General features: G+C 39.0%; 1 protein-coding gene and 1 long non-coding RNA gene across 4 annotated transcripts; one reads left to right on the top strand and one right to left on the bottom strand.

Annotated features, from left to right (window-relative positions):
* Positions 1–411: 411 nt before the first annotated feature.
* On the top strand, positions 412–25,330 carry LOC138913391 (uncharacterized). Of its 3 annotated transcripts, XR_011419107.1 has the most exons (6): positions 412–588; positions 707–825; positions 20,186–20,609; positions 20,669–20,875; positions 24,567–25,049; positions 25,140–25,328. It is a non-coding gene; the product is annotated as an uncharacterized lncRNA (long non-coding RNA). The 3 variants fall into 3 exon arrangements; XR_011419108.1 differs by having other exon boundaries at positions 678–825; positions 24,567–25,330; XR_011419106.1 differs by having other exon boundaries at positions 24,567–25,329.
* Positions 4,865–6,349, bottom strand: LOC108057638 (uncharacterized). The gene is made up of 2 exons (XM_017141970.3): positions 5,436–6,349; positions 4,865–5,380 (listed from the first exon to the last, which is right to left on the bottom strand). Exons 1-2 carry the CDS (start codon positions 6,342–6,344, stop codon positions 5,369–5,371), a joined length of 921 nt encoding a protein of 306 aa, XP_016997459.3. The 5' UTR covers positions 6,345–6,349; the 3' UTR covers positions 4,865–5,368.
* Positions 25,331–27,169: the final 1,839 nt, after the last annotated feature.

Below are 27,169 nucleotides of genomic sequence, written 5' to 3'. Positions count from 1 at the left end.
AACCTTTTTAGATTATTTTAGAATTTAAATGATTAAGAAGATCCGATTTTTTTTTTAATTTGAATGTCCTCTCAAATTGTAATGGTTTTATTAGTATTACATTAATTTGTTTTTAAATTAAATTTTAACATAAAATTGTAGTTTGTGTTTCTCAATGAAGTGAATTTTTCTTATGGTATCCCCACCCGATTTTTCGCAGTTGATGTTTCTTTGTGCCATTAGCCGCCGTGTCCGTGTCCTTTTTATCTGTTGTACATGACATTTTGGCCTTTCTCATAAGTCCCGGACAGGCGAAGAGAAAGCCGGACAAAAGGTAGCTACCACCCTTCCCTCCCCATGAGAATGATGACGGCAATTTGCGGCTGATCCTGGTTGCTAAGCCTTTCCTTTCATTTATTTTTCACTCTTCACTGGCACACATAATTATCTTAATTTTATCTAAAAACAGGAACTGAAATTCTCTGGAATTTTTGTCGATTGCAAATTGCATCCTCATCGTGATTTGGCGATGCAGCTTTGGACACGCTCTGTTTTCTACCGAAAAACTGTACAGTGGTTCCAATACCATGAAAATTAAACGAAAGAGATGTAAGTTAAAATGGTAGAATTTTTTTTTAAAAACAAAATATATATTTTATTTTAGTGGAAAATATATTATAGATTTTTCTATTTTTAAGTGCTTAATATTTTTCCAATGTTCCTGCAGTTGCTAAAAACCCTTGAAGGTTTCAAACTGCCATGTCCGTATGCAAATTTAAAGCGAGTGATAAAAATTGACTCCTGCCCTGGAATGGAAATGCAGTTTGGCAAAGCAAATATTTCAGCGTAAGTAAACTACATTAGCAACAGGAGGAGGCGGAGATTGGGTTGGGTCCTGAAAAGAGTGGCAGGATGAGGACGAGCCAGTTGGCCCTTGGTGTATTTGCCCGTGCGTCAGGTGCAGTTCACCCAAGTTCAGTTTGGCTTCATCCTTGGCTCACAACGTGCCATTCGCCCAGCTGCCACCCCGATTTGCCCAGATTACCCATCCGCCCGGTGAGCCGGTGCTCCGTTTCCTGTATTTGTATCCGTGCGGTTGACAGCTCTCTGCAGCTCTCGCTTCACAGACTTTGGAGAGCAGGAGGGCCGGCCAAAAATATAAAATCGTTTCGCCACAGGGCCAAGTTGAAAATGATAGAAAAGTTAATCAGATGTTTGTGCATACGCGATACATTTTGTAGCGTGTAACGAGTAACTTGGGTGCGGTGAGTCCTACGATCCGTCCGTGCAGGTGCATGCTATGGGTCCGGCTCTCGCTCGTCGGCTTAGGGGGCGGTGGTCTTGCTTAAACGGACCGGCACACTAGCTACACATTATTATTTTTAAGACAAGATTTGAGCATGCTTACGACAGAAGAAAGGCGAGATTTCAAAACCGGAAGAGAATGATAGACAGATTCAGGAAAAGATAGTAAGGAATAGTATAGTTCGAGAAAAAAAGTAAATAAACGCGATGCCACAGATGTTGTAGTGGTCGCGGGATGCCCACCCAACCTATGATCACCATCCTCGAGCATGGCTCTGGTGACCCCTTTTTCCTTACGACCGCAGAATCATCGGCAGAGTTAAAATATTGAACTACTCAAGGTTCATGTTTAAATTCGTGTTCATTTAATCAAGATCTAAAATTCCACATGTAGGGTTATAATTTATATCCCCAGTTATTGAATTTAACACAGTTATATTTATTAATCACTTTATTTAGATTTATAGTCTCTTGTCAGGATCGCTGCTGGCTTTCAACTGACTTCGCTCTCAGCTCTCGACACGCACCAACCCCCGACTCTCTAAGAGAGTGAGTGTGGTGAGATCACAAGAGAGAGAGCAAGCCCAGTGAGAGCAAGCTCTACAACAATAACAATGTATTCTAGGAATATACAAGAATGTTCTAGAAGGAATACCGCTACTTATATATATACATACATACTACTACGTAGCCATCCTGCTACAATTCGGCCGTCCTGACATTTCAAGATCCCCTGATCTTGGTTTAATTTACAATTGATTTCATCTAAAATTATCTTACATACTATAGTCTTTAGATTTACAATTCTTTGGATATATTTACAGCTATTTTCGTTTACCAATCCAATGCTTAATATTTTGACTACTCCAGACTCCTTGATAAGGGCAACGCGACAATTGAAAACCTTCCACATCTTTTATTACATACCTATCATTCCTCAAAACTTTATCTATAACATAAGGACCCTTGTGTTTGGGTATTAGCTTCCTTGCGACTCCTACTGCATTATCGAAATTTTTCACCATAATATAATCTCCAACTTTGTACTCTAAACTATCCTTCCTTTTTTCATTGTATCTTCTTTCGTTGTCATTTTGTAATTTGATTTGCGATTCCACTCCATTTTTCCTAATTTTGTCTAAATCTCTAACATCACTAACATTATCTAATTCTTCTAACTTTTGCCTCAATTCATCAATAACTTTTCCTTTCTGTTCGATTCCAAACAACATTTTACTCGGCATTTGTGCAATGCTTCTTTGCTTTGTATTGTTCAATGAAAATTCAACGTCCTCAACAACTGTATCCCAATGCAGTCCTTTTTCCTGATCTGCTAATTTAGCTATCATTGGCCCAATTATTCTATTAATTCTTTCCACCTGCCCATTGGCTTGAGGTGACCCAGTCGCAATTTTTACGTGCTTAATATTATATTCTTCGACAAATCTTCCAAACTCTTCCGATGTAAAACAGCTTCCTCTGTCCGAAACGATACATGTTGGCCTGCTGTACGACCTAAAATAATCTTTCATTGCTATAATAACTTCTTTTGTGTTCGTCGTCTTTGTTGCATATAGCCTAACGTATTTAGTAAAACCGTCTATCACCACAAACAAATGTTTCTTTGATCTTCCATTATCAACCGGTCCGTAATGATCGATATGTATAATTTCGAATGGCACATTTCCTTTTGGTATGCTGTGCAACATTCCTTCCCCTTTTCCTGACTTTGGCGAATATGCCACACATCTCAAACAATTATCAATATGTCTAACAACTTTTTCTTTCATATTCGGAAACCAATACGTCCTAACAATAGCATCCATAACCTTGTCTCGTCCTAAATGACCTAATTCATTGTGATATTTGTATAATATCTTGTCCTCCATTTCTCCTGGCACACAGAATAACAATTTCCCATCATTTGATTTTCTATAAATAACTCCATTCCTCATCTCAAACATTTTATCTTCCTCTTTTTCTAACTTTTTCCTAACATCTTTTAACTTCTCATCTTTCGCTTGACAAATAATTAAATTGTCTTCAAAACTATTCGTTTCTACTACCAGTATATTCGTATTCCTACTTAACGCGTCTACATGTTGCATAAGTTTTCCCGATTTATGAACTAACTCAAAGTCATACTCAAGCAACTCTAATGCCCATCGTGCAATTCGAGGGTTTAACTCAATCCTATTTAATGTTAACGTCAGTGAGTTACAATCAGTAACTATTCTAAATCGTCTACCCTGCACATAAATTCTAAATCTTCGTAGAGCATAAATTATTGCTAACGTTTCAAGTTCAAAACTGTGATATTTTGCCTCGTCTTTTGTTGTGGCCTTTGAAAAATAAAAAATAGGGTGCAACTTTTTATCCTCTTTCCTTTGTAGTAAGACCGCTCCAAAACCTTGTGCGCTTGCGTCTGTATGCAATTCTATTTCGTCTTTATAATAATATAATCCTAACACTGGCGCTTCAACTAACATTTTCTTAAGCATCTCAAAACATTGTAGTTCCCTTTCTTCAAATGCAAACTCTTTATCTTTCTTTAACAGGTCATATAATGGTTTTGCGATCATCGAAAAATTCTTAATGAATCTCCTAAAATACGAACATAAACCTAAAAAGCTTCTAACACCATGTACTTTATCTGGAACAGGGAAATCTCTAACAGCTTCTATTCCTTTATCATTAGCTTGTATTCCTTTGCTGGTTACTAAAAATCCTAAATATTGTACACTTGCTTGTAAAAACTCACATTTGTCCATTCTCAATTCTAGTTTGTTTCTTGCTAAACGATCAAAAACTTCCCTAAGAACATTTAAATGTTCCTGTATCTCTTTACTGGCGATCATAATGTCGTCCATATATATTACTACCTTACCATCCCTAATCATGTCCGCAAAAATTGTATTAATAAATCGCTGAAACACCGCAGGAGCATTTTTTAGCCCCATTGGCATCCGCATAAATTCAAATTGTCCTAATGGCGTCATAAATGAAGTATATTTTATTGAGTCATCGTCCACGAACACATGAAAGTAGCCATGTTTTAAATCTAATTTCGAAAATATTGTTTTATTTACTAAAGTGTCTAACAAATCATCTATTAAAGGTAAAGGATAGTTATCTTTAACCATTGTCTTATTAAGTTTTCGATAATCCACACATAATCGTAAGTCGCCTGTTTTCTTTTTTACTAACACTATTGGAGATGCGTACTCCGATTGACTTGGTCTTATAATTCCCTCGTTTAAATATTCATCTAATATAACCTGTAACTTTTCTTTTTCTGTATAAGCTAAACGTCTGGGCGAACAACTAAAAGGTTTAGAATCCTCTAATCTTAATTTTATTTCACATCTAACTTCGGGTTCCTTTGGTCTTTGTTTATTTACATAACAGCTTTCTACCATTTTAATAAAATGACGCCTAACATTATAATTCACTTCATTGCCAATTTTGTAATCTGGACTTTCATCTGTAATATTAATATTAAACAATTCCCTTGCCACTAGATCTATTTCATTGCTATTCCTAACTATTTCTTTATCTGTAACTTTACTAACTTTTCTAATCATCTGCCTATTGTCGCTAATTTTATCACTAACATTGCTAACTATCTGGTTTTCATGACTAACAATATCACTAACAATCTGATTTTCTTCTCTAACATTTCTAACAATATCACTAACAATCTGCTTTTCATGACTAACAATATCACTAACAATCTGATTTTTATTACTAACAATATCACTAATTATTTGATTTTCATTACTAACATTTGAAGAATTTTCCATGTTCTCCACCGTAACCATTTTCAAGGAGTCGAGGTTTAAATTAATATTACATGCTTCCATAAAATCTCTTCCCAGTATTACATCATGACTCATAGACATGTTCGCCACAATAACTAAATGAAAATGTATTTTATTTAAATTCTTCTTAACGTAACATAATATTCTTCCATACGTTTCTAGATAACTTTTATTTAATCCATGGTATAAACTTAGAACAGGTAACTTGCAGACATTTGCTGGTACTTTAGATATTTTGATCAATGAAATCGGGCTTCCCGTGTCTATGAGGCATTCTGTAATTAACCTGGTATTAGAATCATTCATAAAATTAATTTCAAAGTATCTTACATAATTGTTTTTGCCTCCGGGCTTATTTTTGTTTTTCAAGCAGGTTGCCACAAAGTGCCCCATCTCGCCGCACGCATAGCAAGATCCCTTCTCCCGCTTCGCTTTCCTACATTCAGATGCCCAGTGTCCTTTGGCGTTGCAATTATAACAGCGCGTCTCTTTGTTGTCCTTGAAGTGCGCCACTGTCGTCGTCCCTCCAAAACGTACGGATTTGGGCAAGCTAATATCGGCAAATGCTCGCTTCATTTGTCTAACATTTTCAAAACATTGCATGTGCGCCTGATTACGCAGCCCTTGATTCGGGATTCCCTCAATAATGCAGTCTAACATTTCTTCTGGCTCCATATAAATGCTCTGAGCAAGCATTACTTTGTCGTCCGCATAACTGCCAAAAGTTTCACCGGCATTCCATTGGCGATTCTCAAACTTGCGCCTTATCTCCAGTTTCGAAGCCTTTTCGCCAAACATTGAAATCAGTTCGGCAGTTAATTCTTCAAGTGGTAGCAAAACACGCCCTGAATTTGCGTGCAGCCAAACATTGGCTTTACCTTTAATCTTGCTGATCATCAACATTTTAACGTAGTGCCCAGTTATGCCATAGATGCTGGCGATATTATTCATTTGAGTAACCCATTTGCGGGCACACGATTCACCAGAGAAGTCACTCAACACTTGCATTGCCATTCCCAACGAAATATCAATGCTCTGATTAAAATTGTACTCCATGTTTTCTTTGGCGACGTTGCCTTTTTTCACCATACGTGCGTTGCTAACTGCGTCGTTAAAATTCTCTCTAGCTTTGTTGTTCTCTGCACACTTTTGATTTTTGCCTTCCTTCTGTTCGCCGCCTTTTTCGTTGTTCCTTTGACCCTTTTCTTTCTTCTCAGTGCTGCCGCCAACTTCGTCCATGCTGCCTATAGCTTCTTCGTACTCATCGCCAACTTCGCTTTCGATTTCTCCGTCTTTGCCGTTATTCTCATCGCTTTTCTCTCCATATTCCTCGATGTCGCCGTCTTTGTCGTTTATTTTGTCGCCGTCTTCTTCGCAATCCTCGATGCCGCCGTCTTTTCCGTTTCTTTTGTCGCCGTCTTCTTCAAAATTTTCGATGTCGCCGTCTTTTTCATTGCTCTTGGCGCCGTCTTCTTCTTCGGAATTTTCTATGTCGCCGTCTTTTTCGTTGCTTTCGGCGCCGTCTCGATTCCCTTTTTGTACTAACATTTCATCACCCATTTTGCGTATTTCAAGCGGTACTTTGTTAAGACGTAAAATTAATTCTCGTTTTGTACCCGTCGTTGATAAGTTAAGTACACTTAACCACTTTTTTAATTGTTCAATCGTTGCGTCGTTTAAATCCATTTTGTTTTGTTAAGTTTTTATTATCTTAGTTTTTAGTCTTCTTTTTCGTTTTTATTTATTTGGCTTGTGATCTGCCCACTTCTGAATTTGTAGGGTTATAATTTATATCCCCAGTTATTGAATTTAACACAGTTATATTTATTAATCACTTTATTTAGATTTATAGTCTCTTGTCAGGATCGCTGCTGGCTTTCAACTGACTTCGCTCTCAGCTCTCGACACGCACCAACCCCCGACTCTCTAAGAGAGTGAGTGTGGTGAGATCACAAGAGAGAGAGCAAGCCCAGTGAGAGCAAGCTCTACAACAATAACAATGTATTCTAGGAATATACAAGAATGTTCTAGAAGGAATACCGCTACTTATATATATACATACATACTACTACGTAGCCATCCTGCTACACACACACATTTTCATTTATAAAGTTCGTATTCATTACAAGGTTTTCCAAAAATAATCGGAATATAATATGGCTGCTCTTATATAATTTTTAACTAGAGACAATTCAAGATTTAATTGCAGATAAGGCAAGGGTATAGTAAATAAAAATGTATATAATAAAAAAATAATGGATTAGAAATATAAAGTAAAGATAATTTTAAATTATAAATTCGATAATTAGGGATGTTCAAATATTCAATTAAATCTTCGTTATAACTTCAGCATGTTTCTTTTTATTCCAGCCAAAATCTATTTAATTAATTCGTTATTCATAAGATGTCGCGATCGGCAATGGGCTCTTGTTTAATTCACTTTATTTTCCATAGGGTTTATTTAATTTTTTATTAATCAAGGGGTATTTGTTCAAGTGTGAGATATTTTGAATATATATATTTGGCAAAGATAAATGTAAGATTAAAACTCACTGATTTTTGTAGGCATTCCAGCGGCGAAAGATCGATCTCCCGGGCAGGTGGCTGTAACAGGCAAACTTGGTCGCCATGGGGTTAAATAATAATATTCAATTAAATCTCTTAACACTCGCGACCCTTTGGAGGTTATTTAGATTGAAATTCTGAGGCCCGAAACCGATAACGTCACCTAACTGGAATCTTGAACCGCTTTACAAAATTTCTTTACATATTCTTAATTAGATTTATATATTACTCTACTTTGTTCTACAAAAAAAACAAACGTCGCCTTCCAGGTTTAGTTATGGGAAGGCATAGCTTTCCAAGCGCGAGGTCTCCGTGGCAAAATCGAAGGTATACCGAATTTTCTTCACCGTTTCGGCTTATTGGAATTAGGTAATGGAACCCAGTGGACTGTGGATCGTGGAATTCGGATTCCAACCGGTGAATTGGGAAATTTAAAGCATCAGGCGCGCGATTATCACTTATTGGTTTGTTTAGGTATGATTCTTTTCGGGAATTAGCTGGCTGACATATACTTTATTTCCCGGAAAACATGGTTGTTGGGCTTTAGGTTAGATAGGCGATCACTTAAAAAAAATTAAGGTTTAGACTGCCATGCCACGTGATGCCTTCGCTGTAGGTTATGTGGGTCGAATCTCCTTTTTTAAACGCCTTGGATCTTGCTTATTTAAACGCCAATATTAATGTGGGGCACAATCTAGAGCAAATTAAAGCCTAATAAGCACAAGTTCATGGTTTTCCCACCGAGATAAATTTTATCTACCTGCTGATCATGCCCCCGCCGTACGCTAAGGGTGATTTGGAATTTTCCAAACGTCGTTTCCAGCGAGGTATTCCAATTTATAAGCCCCAGAGGGCACTTCTCTGCGGCGGCAGTAAAATGGATCTTAGACGAGGCTTTTACGCCAATCGTGACCCGGAGGAAAATATCTAGAGAATATTTTGGGGTTAAATTGGAAAATGTCTGCCTTTTGTGAGTTTTCACTTACATCAGAATTCTTCTGTAACCCGCAAAGCACAAATTATGTCTTCTCTGCTGCTTGGGAGTGATATTTTAGCCCGTTTCGCGTTATGTTCACTGTGATTTTAAAATTTCAAAAAGCGAATTGAAAACGCGGACGGATTGTACGTCTGGCTATCACGGCGGTCGAAAAGAGAAGAACGCTACCGGATTTTGGATAGGTGCGGTTAGGGTATGGGCGGAAGTTGGTGGCAGATGCTTATGACAGGTGCCAGAATCGAGCTTTCCACTGCATCTCTGAAACAGCTGTTTCGAAATCTGGAATGGTTGGTAACTACCTAAGATAAACCCCGCTTTAACTATTTTGCTGTCAGCTTTTAGGCGAAAATTCTAAACCAAGTCGCTTCAGGCGCCGCTACAAAACCCCCCCGCTACAATCAGACTAGGGTATTTAGTTCTAGATACCCTAGACTGATAACGCCTGGAGTGACTTTATTGTCGAATATCCTTGGCGTGATAATTGCCTAGCAATCGACCTTGTAAGTCTTCAAGCTCATAGTAAGAGTTACCTATTTTTCTCCTAATACGGGCTTTTACAAATGACGGTCCAAACTTGGCGTTGTAGCCCGTTTGGAAGCAACTCTGCTTGAAATTGCGGCGAAATACCTCTTGACCCTGTACAAACGATACCTCTCTTGCGCGTAAGTTATACCTTTTTTCGTTCACATCGTGAGCTTTTTGCATTTGCTTTTCAGCTTCCTCGCGAATTATCTCAAACGAATCTCGTCGATTAAACAAGAGAGATCGGTCATCTAGCATATTCAACCTCCTCAACAATGCATAAGTCGAACCAGAAGTAACCATATGTTGGCCAAACGCCATATAGTATGGTGTGGTCCCTATACTTGAATGGATTGAAGATCTTAATGCACAACATATCTTGTTAAGGTACTCGTCCCAGTCCTTTTGATCTGGTCTTAAGTATGCTCTAATCCCTGAAATGACTGAACGATTCACGCGTTCAGAAGCGTTGGCTTGCGGTGAATGAACAGCTGTTAGAATGTGTGAGATTTCGTACTGCTTCATCAGCTTCTGAAACGCTTCGGAGCGAAACTGGGATCCGTTGTCTGACACAATGGTTTCGGGGACTCCGAATGTCGTGAATAGCTCCCCCTCAAGATACTTTATTACAACGCTTGCGTTTATCTTCTTTACCGGTTTGAGGAATACAAACTTCGAAAAATGATCGAGGACTATGAAAATCCCGATATTTCCACTTCTTGAACGTGGGTAAGGTCCGAGAAAATCGATGAAAATACGCTGAAAAAGCCGTACGGTTTCTGGCGCTTTTCCTAACGGTGGTCTGAGAACATGATTTGGTGGTTTAGTCGATTTACATGTCTCACAGGCATTAATGTATGCTTTCACGTCAGGCACGAGGCGAGGCCAAAAATAATACCTCCTAACGCGCTCAACAGTCTTGTGTATCCCGCCATGGGAAGCCAACGGACTGTTGTGAGCCTGAAAAAGAACTTCGGGGACCAGCTCTGAGGGTATCCAAAGTTTCCATGCATATTCATCGTGTACTTGTTCTCCTGTCAAATGTTCTGCCTTTCTATACAAGTACCCGTCCTCTATTTTAAGATCAGGAAAATTAGCTTTCTTCTCTTCAACTTTGGCTATCAGATCCTTGTAAGCAGGAGATTTAAAGTGGTTAGAAGTTAAATCAACTAGCAAACCTTCCTGCAAATCAACTGCCGCAACTTCGTCCTCGTTAACGCGGGACAAGGAATCGGGAACCACGTTCATCGTTCCTTTGCGATGCTCAATTTTAAATCGATATCTTTGCAAAGCTAACGCCCATCGAGCTAAACGAGAACTGAGATCATGGTTGGACATAAGCCATTTAAGCGAGGCGTGGTCGGTAATGATCGTGAAATCATGTCCTTCTACGTAAGCTCTAAAATTCTTCAAGGCTACTATCGCCGCCAAACACTCCTGCTCGGTTACGGTATAGTTTCTTTGAGCTCGATTTAGCTTTTTCGAGATAAAGGCTATAGGGCGTTCGTCTCCTTCGGAGGAAACCTGTACCAACACAGCACCGACACCAGACTTGCTAGCATCGCAATGGATGGCAAATGGCTTAGAAAAGTCCGGGCTACATAACACCGGAGCCTCGCTGAGACGACTCTTCAAGAGTTCAAAGGCTTTCAGAGCATCTGGGGTAAGACTGAACCTTCGTTTGGTTGTCATTAAATCGGTTAAAGGAGAAGCGAGAGAGGCAAAATTCGGAACGAATTTGCGGTACCAACCACATAAACCCATAAAACTCCTTAAACCTCGCAGGGTTTTCGGGACAGGAAACTCGGTGATTGCTTTAACCTTTTCAGGATCTGTTCGAATTCCGCCATCGCCAATGATATGCCCCAGATAACGTACACGTCGCATGCAGAAATGACTTTTGCCAATATTGATTGTCAATCCTGCACGCTTGATGTGAACGGCAATCTCCCTAAGTACGTCAAGATGGTTCTCAAAGTTTGACGATACTACCAGGAGGTCATCTAAGTATACGAACACCTCGTTCCTGAGATGCGCTGGGACGACTTTGTCCATCAAGCGAGACATTGTGCTGGTGGCATTGCAAAGCCCAAAAGGCATTACTTTAAATTGGTAGAGTGGCCTACCAGGGACTGTAAATGCAGTCTTGTCTCGGGATTGAACTTCCAACGGCACTTGCCAATAGGCATCTTTCAAATCAAGACTAGTAATATACTCGGCTTTTGGCAACCGACTTAAGATGCCGCTGATTTGAGGAAGCGGATAGGCGTCCTTTTCGGTAAAACTATTGACTTTCCGGCAATCTAGGCAAATCCTGACTTTGCCAGGTTTTGTGACCATGACTATGGGAGAGGACCAGGCGCTTTCCGACTCTTCAATAACCCCTAATTGCAACATTCTGTCTATTTCAGCGTACATACTCTTCTCAACAGCAGGTGAGACAGGGAAATGGCGCTGTTTAATTGGCTTGGCACTACCCACGTCAATTGAATGTGTGATCAAACTAGTCTTGCCAAGGCCTTCCTGAGTAAATGAAGGAAAACAATTGATAACATTGGCTAATTGTAACTTTTCTGCCTCAGACAAGTCGTGTTGATCTACCTCGACCTCGCTGCTGACTTTGCTAGATTCTTTAGATTCTAGCTCGGATATATTCAGATTTCTGGGAAGAAGATCATACAGCCTCCAAAAGTCTATACCCAAGTATAGATCTTGTTTTAGTGATGGCACAATATAAATGTTTAGAGACTTTTGAATGTTTCCATATTCTATGTCAACCTTCATCTTGCCTACTATCCGTTGTGGGCTTCCATCTGCCGTGGTAGCACTAACGTTTAACGACTTGTAAGCATCATCCTTCTTTATGAGTTCGCTAGCTAAATCACCTCCAAAACAACTTATGGATGCCCCGGAGTCAAGTAAACCATACACAGTGCGATCTAATAAACGAATCGGCAAAAACGGTCTAGGATCTCGTGTTCCGATAGGAACTGAACAGATATATTTCAATCCCAGCCGACAGGTTCTAATGTTTTGCCAAAACGATTTGATTCTTCTAGAACTCCGAGATTTAAATCTTTCTAAGAGAGGGTTGGAACAAAATTCTGGATTTGATATATCAGGTAGGGTTTTAACTTTACAATGCAGCAACGAACTGACATTGCTTTTTGGAACGTCAGGGATAATTTGTGGTGCAATGAATGGTGCATCCACGTCTAATCGGTCATTGTTGACTGATTGCGATAGGTATTCGAAGTTTTCGGTTTGTACGGCAACTTCGAAGCGCCGGACTTGGAGTTTTTTGCACACTTCACGCAATTTGACTTGTAGGTGTTATCTGCTCCACAGCCGTAACAAAAAAGTCGTTTATCGGCTAAACAATCCTGGTAAATGTGTCCATCTTTTCGGCAATTCCAGCATTTTAAGGAAAACGCGTCTACTTCTAGATCGTTTTCCGATTCAGAATCTTTATGAGAATCAGATTCTGGAATCAGTTCTGAGATATCGCGTCTAAATGGGTTACCTTTACTATACCCGTGCGCGCGTTTAACGTCGTCGAGAAAAGCTTCGCGTCGACGACAGGTTTCTCTTAACTCTGAGACTGTTGAAATGTCGACATTCAGTAGTTCATGTCGTATCTCAGGCCTTAGGTTATTTTTGAGAACTCGGACAAGTTTTCGCGAGCTCCAGGGTAGTTCTAGTTGATCGACTAAAATATTTACGCTATCGTAAAAGCTATCAAAGGTTTCGCTAGGCTTCTGCTTTCTGTTTCGGATCAACTCTTCGATGTCAATGTCATCCCTTTTCTGGCGAAATTGCATGCGCAAAGCAGAACATAGCAAATCCCAGCGGACTTCGGTTACCGACTTATGGTAACGCCAATAAAATTCGTTTGCTTTGCCCTCAAAGAGAACACTAGCGTTCCGGCAAAGTACCGAGAAATTTCCATCTAATGTTTGATGCGTTAGCGCCTCAACTCTATAAATGAAGTTGTCTATTGAAACACCTGACCCCGAATATTTAATTTTCCATCCGTTTAAAATATGGACGACCTTGTCGGGTCTAGTTAGGAGATCGGACATGTTACTTCGGTGAGAGCCTGGGGAACCTATGTTGGGCATGAGCCGATGCCTGTTTTGAATTTGTTCGACACCAGAAACTGGCTCGCTATCAACCCCGTCTACCGGTGGAGGAGTTGCGGGTCTCTCTTCGCCGCCAACAGCGGAATTTGGCGGAGTAGTGATCAATCTCCGTACACTTTCTTCTACTGTATTTTGGATTAAATCGGTAATCTTCTCGGAAAGAAGCGAGAATAGTCTTCGCTCCATGGAGACCATAGTGACTGTGTTTATTGCTGTTGCTTGATCAGTAACACTATTGTTGCCGCTCTGAGCGCTTCCAGATGGACCTGGGGTATTATCGGCTACTTCTTGTTGGCGACCTTTAGACTGAGACCGAGTTTGTAACCCCTTTTCGACCACTGGCCTGCAGGAAACTTTGCATACTGGGCACAAGTCACTTTTCTTGAAATGCGCATCGATGCACTTCTTATGAAACTCGTGATGGCACGTGGTTTCAAAATGTTCAGAAGTTGTTTTAATTTCAGCTTTGCATATCGGACAGACTGGCTTGGTGGCCTCCTGTGAGCCTTTACTTGGTGATCGGTCTAACCCCATGTTTACGATAATTTCCAAAGTTAGATAAAAGGTAGCAATACAAAAAAAAAATAAAACTTTTAGAAGATGTCTTTATAAAATTACTTCAACAAGTAATAATCTACCGTGCGATTATTTATTCTTCAATAACTTCAATTAAACTCTGCACTTGATGTCTGCGTATCGTAGGAAGAATAATATTTACTTCTTTAACGTTCTCGAGAAGGATGAATAGTTTATAGATGTAGATTCAAGAAGGGAGTTGATTAGGTTTCTAACAGTGTGAAGCGGACTAGATATTTTATTCTTCGAAAATGGATACTCTAATATTCCTGCTTCATATTGCCAAAATCTAAACTCTCTAAGGCGAAATGTAAATAAACTTTCCCGTTAATCATTCGTGGATAGGGCACTGGAATTCTATGCCTCTATATTCCGTAACGCCTGTGTTAACGAAAACTTTTATTTACCGAAGAGTGGTTGAGACAGTGAAGTGGTAAACCAGTCCGAGCCAGAAGATCAACCGAAGTTGTATACGTTCTGTATTTTCATCGGACTAAGTTTTAAACAACATCACAGCCTGATGAAGGAAACTACTATCCCTGATTTCTAATTGAGGCCAGAAAGAAGACTGGTGCTTCTACCTCTGTTATCCAGTCAATTATAAATCAAAGAAGGAAGTTGTGATTAGAAATGAAAGTTATATGTTGAAATATTTGTAAGAAATAAAGAAAAGAATTTGAATTTATCTATCGGTGAGTCTTAATGAGTGAATACTGTACTCACAAAGGCCCCACACGTCTGGGCGCCACTTTTCTTATTAATAATAATGAATAATATCTGTAGCGTGTAACGAGTAACTTGGGTGCGGTGAGTCCTACGATCCGTCCGTGCAGGTGCATGCTATGGGTCCGGCTCTCGCTCGTCGGCTTAGGGGGCGGTGGTCTTGCTTAAACGGACCGGCACACTAGCTACACATTATTATTTTTAAGACAAGATTTGAGCATGCTTACGACAGAAGAAAGGCGAGATTTCAAAACCGGAAGAGAATGATAGACAGATTCAGGAAAAGATAGTAAGGAATAGTATAGTTCGAGAAAAAAAGTAAATAAACGCGATGCCACAGATGTTGTAGTGGTCGCGGGATGCCCACCCAACCTATGATCACCATCCTCGAGCATGGCTCTGGTGACCCCTTTTTCCTTACGACCGCAGAATCATCGGCAGAGTTAAAATATTGAACTACTCAAGGTTCATGTTTAAATTCGTGTTCATTTAATCAAGATCTAAAATTCCACACACATTTTCATTTATAAAGTTCGTATTCATTACAAGGTTTTCCAAAAATAATCGGAATATAATATGGCTGCTCTTATATAATTTTTAACTAGAGACAATTCAAGATTTAATTGCAGATAAGGCAAGGGTATAGTAAATAAAAATGTATATAATAAAAAAATAATGGATTAGAAATATAAAGTAAAGATAATTTTAAATTATAAATTCGATAATTAGGGATGTTCAAATATTCAATTAAATCTTCGTTATAACTTCAGCATGTTTCTTTTTATTCCAGCCAAAATCTATTTAATTAATTCGTTATTCATAAGATGTCGCGATCGGCAATGGGCTCTTGTTTAATTCACTTTATTTTCCATAGGGTTTATTTAATTTTTTATTAATCAAGGGGTATTTGTTCAAGTGTGAGATATTTTGAATATATATATTTGGCAAAGATAAATGTAAGATTAAAACTCACTGATTTTTGTAGGCATTCCAGCGGCGAAAGATCGATCTCCCGGGCAGGTGGCTGTAACAGGCAAACTTGGTCGCCATGGGGTTAAATAATAATATTCAATTAAATCTCTTAACACTCGCGACCCTTTGGAGGTTATTTAGATTGAAATTCTGAGGCCCGAAACCGATAACGTCACCTAACTGGAATCTTGAACCGCTTTACAAAATTTCTTTACATATTCTTAATTAGATTTATATATTACTCTACTTTGTTCTACAAAAAAAACAAACGTCGCCTTCCAGGTTTAGTTATGGGAAGGCATAGCTTTCCAAGCGCGAGGTCTCCGTGGCAAAATCGAAGGTATACCGAATTTTCTTCACCGTTTCGGCTTATTGGAATTAGGTAATGGAACCCAGTGGACTGTGGATCGTGGAATTCGGATTCCAACCGGTGAATTGGGAAATTTAAAGCATCAGGCGCGCGATTATCACTTATTGGTTTGTTTAGGTATGATTCTTTTCGGGAATTAGCTGGCTGACATATACTTTATTTCCCGGAAAACATGGTTGTTGGGCTTTAGGTTAGATAGGCGATCACTTAAAAAAAATTAAGGTTTAGACTGCCATGCCACGTGATGCCTTCGCTGTAGGTTATGTGGGTCGAATCTCCTTTTTTAAACGCCTTGGATCTTGCTTATTTAAACGCCAATATTAATGTGGGGCACAATCTAGAGCAAATTAAAGCCTAATAAGCACAAGTTCATGGTTTTCCCACCGAGATAAATTTTATCTACCTGCTGATCATGCCCCCGCCGTACGCTAAGGGTGATTTGGAATTTTCCAAACGTCGTTTCCAGCGAGGTATTCCAATTTATAAGCCCCAGAGGGCACTTCTCTGCGGCGGCAGTAAAATGGATCTTAGACGAGGCTTTTACGCCAATCGTGACCCGGAGGAAAATATCTAGAGAATATTTTGGGGTTAAATTGGAAAATGTCTGCCTTTTGTGAGTTTTCACTTACATCAGAATTCTTCTGTAACCCGCAAAGCACAAATTATGTCTTCTCTGCTGCTTGGGAGTGATATTTTAGCCCGTTTCGCGTTATGTTCACTGTGATTTTAAAATTTCAAAAAGCGAATTGAAAACGCGGACGGATTGTACGTCTGGCTATCACGGCGGTCGAAAAGAGAAGAACGCTACCGGATTTTGGATAGGTGCGGTTAGGGTATGGGCGGAAGTTGGTGGCAGATGCTTATGACAGGTGCCAGAATCGAGCTTTCCACTGCATCTCTGAAACAGCTGTTTCGAAATCTGGAATGGTTGGTAACTACCTAAGATAAACCCCGCTTTAACTATTTTGCTGTCAGCTTTTAGGCGAAAATTCTAAACCAAGTCGCTTCAGGCGCCGCTACAATTTCTCTAAATGCAGTAGCAATTCAAATCAAACGTAGCATTTTCTAAAATGCTCAGCCAGGTAGTTGAACTTTAAATCATTGCTGGTTTTTTTCAGGGTAAGATAAAAGAACCCAAGATTTAATCAAACTTTCCACGTTTCTCTCAACCCAATAATCACAGCCTATTCTAAAAATGTCCTTTCTCCGCTAGTCAAACATTTGTCTAAAATGTGGATTTATAAGTTAAATATTGGCAGAAGCCAGCAAGCCGAGTTTTCGAGTAACTGAGACAGATTGCCAAAACGAAAAACGAAATATATGAAGTCGGGAGCGGTGACAAACAAATGCGATTAAAACTTTGGCCCAAGACAAACAAACAAAAGTTTTAAAGACTTCTGGGGCCGCAGCAGAGCAACCGAGCAACAAATTAATGAAATAGTTTTGATGACTTTTCGCCCCTCGGCCCCCAAATTATCCTTATGCCGAATTTCCATTCCCCCATCCCATTTATATGTACATTTTCGCCTCACATGTGCAATGAACGCAGCTCTGTGGGCAATTAATCGAAAGTGTTTGCTGCATAAATCAAGGCGACTTATCCATGCCACCGAAAGTATGCAAAGTTATTTGCCAGCGAGGAATGCGGCATGCGCCGTAAGTTATGCTAACTATGCCACATGGAGAATTTCCTCCGCACCTCCGATTGTCTGTGTGTGTGGGTGTCTATATCATATCGCTCTGTGTGTGTTTGGTGGGGTAATCAGGCAGCAAGTAGGTCAGCGGCAATCAAAGCCAGAGATCCCACGAAATGGAAATCAAATTGTATTGTGGCCGTGTCTGCAACTCGCTGCGGCTGCAAGAAATAATTCCTGACTTCCAAGCCATTGAATAGCAAGTATTTCTTGCTTGTGGTAAATATTCAAAAATTCTTAAAAAGGTTTCAAGAAAGATTCGTTTTTTATTCGATTGTTTAATTTTGTATCTTTTTTGAATTTATTGAAATTAAATCACAAGTTTTTTAAAATCATTAAGAAAGGTGTCTAAAAGTAGACCCTGAATATTGGATCGCCAATTTTCCAAATATTCAATCGGATTTCCGAGTTGCATACATTTTATCGTATTCATTTATGAGTGATTTTAAAACAGTGATTTATGTAACAAAATTGAGTTTAAATTTATTGAAATTTAATCACATATTTTAAAAAATTATTTACAAGGTGTCTAAAAGTAGACTCAGGGTTTTCGCATTGCATTCACCTTCTCGCATTAATTTATTTTATTTTAAAACAGTTATTTCTTTGGCTCACTGAAGTATTACAATTTTTCTTGAAAATTCCAATATAAAAATGTTTCCTTCTTTTGACTACAATTCCTCAAAAATATCAAGAATTTAAATGCCAAGTTCAAAGTTGCTTTTTAAATAAATCTAATCCATAATTTTTCCATTCAATTAGGAAATTATTTTAGGATGAGGGGGTCTTGCTGAAATTTCAAAATTCCTAGTGGATCGTCAATCTGTTTTTCCCATCCTTCGGACTCATTTTCTTCCTCCCCCAATTTAAATGTCTATTTTCCAGCAAATTGCCTCCTTCCCAATGAATGTATTACTAAGTTTAACCCTAATAACATTTGCTTTTTATAGCAGAGCCAGCCCTGGCAACATAACACGCCCTATAATGCCAATTCAATTTGACTGCTCCTAATTACTATAAAATATCGCGCATATTTAGCATTAATGAGGCCAGTGCGATGGGAGACGAAACCAATTCCCGGTTCTCCTTCCCAGAAGAAGAAGTTCAAGTACAAGTTTTAATTGAAATTTAAGCACTTAATTTGCCCAAAAGGTGGAAGGGGGAAATGGTAGGAAAACTCATTGATTCGCGGAGGTTTCGAAGGGATGGGGCCTTCGATTTTGGGGCTATATAAATAGGTTGTTGAGGTGGTGACCCCAAAAGCGGGAACCTTCGCTGATGATGTCGTGCAATAATTTACACCGGCCATTTCTCTCCATCTCCTTATTTATGTCCCGCAGATGTCACGTGTTCCTTTTGTTACTTTTGGTCAGCGCAATTTGGGTGGAGAAGACTTCGTCTCAGAGGTGGCAGATCTTTTGGTTTTTGGATCAGTTTTAATACTTTTAAAATTGCAGTTTTATAACATATTTGGTAATATTTTAAACAAATATTTTGGTAAATTAAACTAAGTTTTTTTTATTATCATAAATAAAAACTATTAAATATTAAATAAAAATTTAATTTTATTTATATAAAAAGGGTTGAAAACTCGTTAATTTATAATGAAGATACATTTCTTATTCTTCCATTTCTGCCACCACTATCTGGTTTTCTGGGCGTGTTCCCTTTGAAATGGTAGCCTTGAGTGAAATATGGCGCAAGTTCATGAGGAGACGACATCAAAATGATGATGATGCCTGCGAGTCTGGCGGCGGTGACAACATTGTCGACGTCTATTGCAATCAAGAATTTATGTTTTCAGCGCGCAGTTTGTCTTCACGAAGGAAGGTGGTCCTTGGTCGTCGGCTCTTGGCCCTCGGGACTCTTGGCTATCCGGGTCTTGAGCTCTCCGGTTCCGGCTGAGATGGGGAATGGGTTTTTGGGCTTTTGAATGCCTTTAGTTCGAGTTGGCTCGCTTGCTTGGTTAAACGCAATTTAGCTGCATTGCTCAAATTTCCGCTCCACTATCGCGTTACCTTCTTCCACTTCTCACTCTCATCCTGGCTTTTCACCTACCTTTTATTCCCTTACACACACATATATGTAGGTATCCGAATTTCCGCCCGTGACTTGTAAGCCAAGATGGCATGAAGTCAGCCATAATATTTGAGTTGGGTTAGCTGGAATCCGAGAGTCAGGTTATCAACTGCTCTGTTAAAGTTTGGCTAAATAATTTTGATAGAGGCTAGTCATAAATTGGATTGACATGTAGAGGAGAAATTGAGTTCGCTATTTAATGGCTGACAAGTTCCCATTAAATGTAAATTGTATGTGCTTAGAATAGGAAAAGATTTAAAAGCTTTTATAAAAGACATAAAAACAAAAAGTTTTTTTTTTGAAATTAAATTTAATTTAGTCTTTAGAAATGAAGACTTTATCTTATAAAATCTCGGTTGTTAATTTCCTTCCAAAAATTAAAAATAAATATTTACCAGACTCTTTATTGTATACTTTTTGTAAGCAAATCTTTTCTCCAGGTTTTTAAGACAAGAGAAGCATTCCAGGAAAGCGATGAGGGATTCATATAATTCATTAGCTTTTGTACGCATTCCCGGGAAACCAATTAGGAGTAACCTCGGGCCTCTCGAACCGCTTTCAAGGCCAAAAATTCACGTCTGCTGCCTGGAGGTGGCCACCAGATTATGCAGCATTTGACTGAAATCCTGGGAAAATTTATGGTAGGGAGTCCGGCACAAAAGGGCGGACTGTCCGACCATGTCAAGTGGAGTGACTGGAGGACTCCTCTAAGACGGCAACACCTTCGAGAAAACTCCAGAGTCCGGACTGCGTGGGCTGTCTGACGATAAGAGGCACTTGTCTTGTCCGTAATGGATTATTCGACATTTTTCACGTGTGTCTGCCCTGCGGTTAACGCTCAACACATCCCGAGCACCACACGTGGCAAATATTAATTTACGCCCTGCTCTCTCATACCCATATCTTAAATAAACTGTTTTCAGTCTATTTTAGGGGACTCAAACTACTTATATGCATAGGTGGTAGGGCAACGTTTTGCACCGGCGATAGTCATGTCAGCTGCCTATAAATAACGCCGGCCTGACATCAAATAATCATGACGGTGTCGGCTTTGACTACATTTCGGAACGACACGCCCCTGTCTTGTGTAAATTATGGACCTACGGGAAAATGTTCTCGGTTTGAGTATGGTAAGTTAGAGTCGGAAATATTCACAGGTTAAAGGTAACCTTTAGGGCGTATTTTAATTAATACCATACGCAATTACAACTAAACAAGCTTCAAGTTAAGTAAGTTTCCAGATATATGGGGAGTAAATGGAGGACTTTCGAGCTATTTCCAAGTCACTATACCAATAGAACAAAACATAACTAAAAATCCATTTGCAATATAATGCCACTTTTTCAAGTTCTCAGGTATGATAAGAATCTAGAGCAAGCAAAATTCGCCTGTTTAAAAACTTCCCCGTTGATCCTCAAGCCCGAAACATTTTCTCCTCCCATCAGCAACTTTCTGCTCAGTTTCTTTTGTTTGTGTTTCGGCTAACCGAAAAACCAAAAAGAATTTTGCGATTTCCATGCACGTTTTGCATAGCAAAAGGTGGAGCGAAAAACAACAGAACCCAAAATGGGAAATTTGTGGGGAAAGTGGGGAAAAGAGGCGAGTGGGAAGGCAGCTGAAAATAAAACATCAATTTTTATGCGACAATTTATTGCGTTTCCTCCGCTTTTCGCCTTACTTTCAGCTTTGGGCGAGCGGCGAGCGTGTTGGGCACGTGTTCTTTGTATTTTGGGCATACCTTTGGGCGTCTGATTACATAACAGAAAATGTCAATGTTTGTCAGCCGGCAGCTATTAGATTAGACAAGGTGGTTACCTGGGACTCCAAAACCTGTCCCTGTTTCGGTTTCAAGTTCCCTTCCTTATTTCTAAAATTCTATCTAGGCACAGCGAAAAAGTTGCACCAAAATGTTTAAGCACTGTATTATTTTTGGTACTTTTTAATTAGTTGTTTGATTTATTTTGCACAAATATTGATTGAAAGTCTAATATTTTGTTGAACTTTATATTTATACCTTCTTTATTAGTAAAATTTTAGTACCTAATAGAATTTTTCCCAGTGTCTTGATGGGGATTGGTAGATGGAAGATGGCAGCTTAGATGTGGTCCGTGTTGACTGTGTGCGAATTGTCTGCTAATCTTTACAAATTTGAGGTGCGTATTTGTTTACGAGCTCCGCGATGGCATCGCCTTTATCCATGACTTCTGGTTAAGCTTAGGCTTTTCTGGTGGCCAGAAAAGTACTGAACTCAGCGAAGAATTGTGCCGCAGGAGTTTTAGCCACTACAAAGCCAACTGTTGGAACAAAGAGACTAAGACTGAACTATGTGGTTTTTTGTAAGGCGATTTGGTTTCTGTATTAAAGTTAAACTTTTTCTCAATTTTACATAAATGTTTTTATGAATTTTTATAAGTTAGGAATAATAAAGGTGATTATAAGCATTTTTTTCTGGGATTAAGTAACCAGATTTATGTACGCATTTCGTTTGAATTTGTTGCATTTACACTGATGTCGTAATCTTTGATTAATCCTTAACAAACTGATTGCCGACTTGAGTTCCATCTGATTTCAATCTCTTTTGTTTGCTTGACTCCCATAATTGTGAATTCCCAAACAAATTCATGCTCTTCAATCAGTGAAACCTAATTCCAGCCTTTAAAATGCAAGCCTCTATTCAACTGAACAGGCAGCTCAATTGAACCGTTCGACCGTGGCTTCAACCCCATTCGCAATGCATCGCTATCGTTTTCAGGCAATCCGTGACGCAATTCGGCAAGCCGACAATCCTACAATCGTACAATCATACAGTCCTACAGTCCGACAATCCGTTTCCAAGCAGTTAGCACTCAGACGCATTAGCAGCCTCCCAAACGCCGCCCTTCAATGCCATTTGAAATCAACAACAAAGCCCGTGGCAAATGCTAAATGAGCCCACCAGACGCGTCTCTGCCATCAGCCAAAGATCGGATTTAGGCCCCATCAGATATGCAATTAATTTGGCCATCAAGACACCAGAAGTCGCATTCGAGCTGAAAATTTAATAATGACTTTGATTGCGATTTGAAGTCAAGGGTGTCAGGCAAATATCCTTGTTTGAAATTCTGGCTTTCTTAAAAGTTTACATTACTTACCAGATTTACCTTCTCTTTGTAACGTTTTTCCCTTTTTTCTGCATTTTCTGGCTGATTAAACCTTTTAAAATATTTCTGCACTCATTCCTTAGCGCAAAATTCCGCAATCGCACGCAAAAGTGAAAATGCCAGAGATTCACCTCCGTAACCCCTTCCCTTTTGTGCATTATTAATTTTCTTTGATAGCCAAATTTTTGTGGCTGACCAGGGGTATAAAAAATAATGATGGCCAAAGCGGGAGCGAAAATTCCAGGCTGCAGTCGCCAATAAATTAAGCTTTATGCGTGGCCAATAGAAAAAAAGAACGGGCTGCCACCTGAGTGTGGCCCACATATGCAAATTGTTGTGGCACTTGCACACACACACACAGACTGGCATTCAAGAATACATAAATTACATGCTTAAGCAACAAAGGGAAAATGGCAGGAAAAAGTTTCATAAAAATGTGTAAAAAATAAACTATTTTTCCAACGATTTGCATTGCATGAAAGGAACGCATAAAATGGAGCTAGCGAAGGGATTGGGGGCAAGGGGTTATATGGATATTGAAATAAAAATGGAGAAATGCAAGGAGGCGAATGCCGGCTGCGTCTGTGTGCGACTTTTTAGCATAAACTTGAAGATCTGGGCGACGACAGGGCGTATGCGTAATGCAAGTGGCATAAAGGTTGCCCATATCCCTCTAACCAAGGGCACTTTCCCTCTGACTTTCTGCCAGTCAACCTTTTGGCTTTATGAGGTGTGCCGTAAAATATGAAATGCTTTCTAGCAGATGCTTGGCAAACGGCAATGGGTAACAATGGCGGGTTTTGATTAAGAGTGACGTTTATGTGGAAAGCCGAGGTTTAAGTAATCAAGATTTTTTAGCCTTGCATAAAGTCAAATGTTCATTGCAATGGAAATAATTCCGAGTGGGAATAATATATAATAAGGATAAAATATATAAATGCCTTACTCTAATGATCTATAACTTCGAGTCAAGGCCAGAAACTGCGTAGAAACTTTTTATCGTTTTGTCCGGCAAAGATAAACTTTTAGAAGCAATAAAATATTGGCCAAGTGCAAATGCAAATTAAACTTTCACAAGTTTTGACCAATTAGGTAATCTTTCAGACTCAACGCTAACTAAATCTTTTTCGATTCGTCTTCAATGGTTAAAGTTTTTCTTAAATGTTTTAGCACTTTTAACTGGCACCTGTCGACACGGCCAACAAAAGGGGAAAAACGAGTGAGAAGAATATTCAAATCATTCGCTTAAATTTCACATCAATTACAAATAATTGCAACTTTGAACTATTATTTATTTGAAAACTTCCTAATTCAAGTGCCATTCATTTTAACGGTATTTACATTTTTTATTCACTTCTTTCACATTTTAATTGAGCCGCACTCTTCAACAATTGAGCTGAACAAGGTTTGGTTACTTGGTTGATTAAAATCAGCTTTGCGATTCTAATAAACCTGGTTGAATTGCGGCTTACAAAATGCACGTGCAAATAAAGAGCAATTCAATTTTATTAAGTGTTCTGAAGAGATTTAAATAAAATAGGTAAATCAAAAGGGTTTTTTAACGTTTTCAGTCATTTTTATGCATTTTACTTGTTTGGCTTTTAAATTGCCAATATAATGTTAAATAATTTCTTTAATAGATTGCTTATTTTAAAGAAAATTGTTCTAATTTTCTTCTTAGCATGTAATCTTGTTGGTCTGGCCAACTTACCATGCAGCTTGCTTTGTCATGTGTCAAATTGCATCAGCCAGCCCGGTTGGATATCCTGTCGGCTGCTGCGAGGTGCCACATCAATCAGGCTGCAACTTCACCAACTGGACTCTGAGATCCAAAGAAGATGAAGAAAGGCGGATGGAACAGCTGCTGCCATTGTCTATTTGCCGGATTGCATTTTTCAGCAAACTTAATTAATTCTCCCACTCAGGCCGGGCTCCTTAATAACAGCAATAATAATAGTAATGGGTCATGATGAGACAGCAGCAGCAGCGGTTGGCAGTGGCTCATTGAATTGGCAGGGCCATAAATTGCATCGACCGTTTGATTTATGGCCAACAGCCATGTGCAAGGCAGCCAGTGCCTCGGATTCGCCGGCCAGGGCCTCCTCCTAATTTGGCACTTAAATGCAAGGACGTGCGTGGGCCGCCGACTCACGAGCTGACTTATGTATGTCCAAGTTTACACTCCCACCATCCCTTTTGCCCCATAACGCCATGGGTCTTCCCGATTTTAACCGCTTTTCCGGCTCCTGTGTAGGCATATGCACACGTCCTTGCTAGCGATTCCCATCACGCGCCGCAAAATGGCGTTACGTGTTTGCCGCCTCCGATACTCCGGTGACTGAAGTCCTCCGCCTCATCGCCATCTTTCGACTCCCGTGCGAATTAAGCGGATCAGTGGTGGCAACACTTTTCTGAAGAGGCATCTTAATCTGACAGAATAAAATATTAACACAAAAATTGAATAACTTTATATTGAGAGAATTTTCTAAATAACATTTTCTTTAACATTAACTTTCCGATTATTTTTATGACAATTTTAGTGGCATTTTAAAAAATGAGATTTTAATCAGTAAAAATGTAGAATTGCACCACAAAATAGTTCAGAATTATCTTTCAAAATCATGTCAATATCTCATTTTTAAAAAAACCAGCCAAAACAATTTGATTATTTATTAATTTTCAATAATCACTGAACTCAAAATTACAAGCGAGAGTACCTGCAACATAAAAATTTAATATTTAAATATTTTTTGAAAAAAAGTAGCAACGCTGTCCATTTTCCCACACCCCCCTGAAACCCCTTTTAACCACTGCCACTGTGCTCCGGGCATATTCAATAATTGGCGCCTCTGGTTGTGTGGGCTCTCTGTGTGCAGTGTGCGATGGTATGGGTGCTCATAGTTTGACGTGCCGCCGGAAAGGATGGTGCATTAAATTCCGCGCGTTACACATCAGCGCAGGCTCTACAAATTACTGCGAAAATTGATTCACAGTTGAGAAGCGAAAAACAAGAAAAACATCAGCTAACGAAAAAATCATTGATAGTTATGCCTGTGTGGCTTTTTCACACGTTTGCCGCGACTATTTGATGGTGCATCTGGTGTTTTTGTGTGAATTTGTGCATTTGGCGCTCGTTAAAATTGATTCAGTTTATGATATTTGTTCTTAGGAACTTAAAAGAACTGCATATTCCCTGCAAAAAAATATTATATAAATAAAATATTGGCTTTAATACATTTGATAAAGAGTGCATATATCAACAAAGATAAGTTGTCAAATTATAAATCGAACGATTTTCCGATTTAACCATTAATTGCATAAATAAAAAATATTAAAATATTTTTAATAAACTTAATAACTTAACTATAAAGTGCATTATTATTGTGAAAATATTTATAATTGATTATAATTCGATAATAAGATTAATAATTATCAGGAGATTAATTTATCTATTTCTGTTCAATATTTATTTAAAATCAGTAGTTGATAAAATGAATGCAATAACATCAGGAAAAGTGTACAAATTGCTGTAGCTTGCCCATGCAATTATATTTGTGGAGCATTACCATATTTTACTGAAATAAATCTAACATAAAATGCGAGCTAAATTCGTTTTATTTTTATTCAAAAATTGTTTATGCTTGGGCGTCCTTATTCAATTTACATCTAGCTAAATTTAGAAATTTTCCCCGGTTCCAATTGAGCTTCGTAAGCGTTACTTGCACTTTAATGAACTGCCAATTGCGCGATGTTCACTGCTCACTACTCCTCCAATTGGATTTTAGCTTTGGTTTTTCCCTTTTTTTTGCCTGTTCTTACTTTTGTTGCTTTTTTTTTGCCTTCACTCTAATTGAATTGTTCGCCGGTGCAATTTAATTTCTGCGCAAAGGCAAAAACAAAAGCATGCACTCTGGGGCAAAAAAGGGTAAGAACTGCGGAAGGGACGGGGGCGACTCTGAACCGGTTTGCAGACTGTTGCAAGGTCACGCGGGGGGCGTGGCAGGGGGGCAGTGGCGGATGCAGAAGTAACAAGTGTTTTTGGGCTGCCGGCAAAAAGGAAACGGCAATGAGAAAAACGCGAAAGGTAGCAGATGCGTGAAATGATCGCCCCAACAAGATGAAGCAGTGGAGTACAAACAATTTTTTAAAAGGGTTTATTTTTTCAGAATTTTATAAGCACTTCTTGCTGGAATTTAATTAGATTGGAATTTAATTGATACAGATTTCCATAGCCGCCCATTTTTTATAATTTTCATTTAAGACTTTTTTGCCCAAGGGGTTAAA

The sequence above is a fragment of the Drosophila takahashii genome, chromosome 3R, assembly GCF_030179915.1.
Source record: "Drosophila takahashii strain IR98-3 E-12201 chromosome 3R, DtakHiC1v2, whole genome shotgun sequence".
Lineage (NCBI taxonomy): Eukaryota > Metazoa > Arthropoda > Insecta > Diptera > Drosophilidae > Drosophila > Drosophila takahashii.
Note: the sequence above shows the minus strand (reverse complement) of the source record. Positions and strands in the feature narration are given on the sequence as shown.

Excerpts from the sequence above, each read along its gene's own strand:
- LOC108057638 (XM_017141970.3), bottom strand. The coding sequence starts at position 6,344 with ATGGACGAAGTTGGCGGCAGCACTGAGAAGAAAGAAAAGGGTCAAAGG.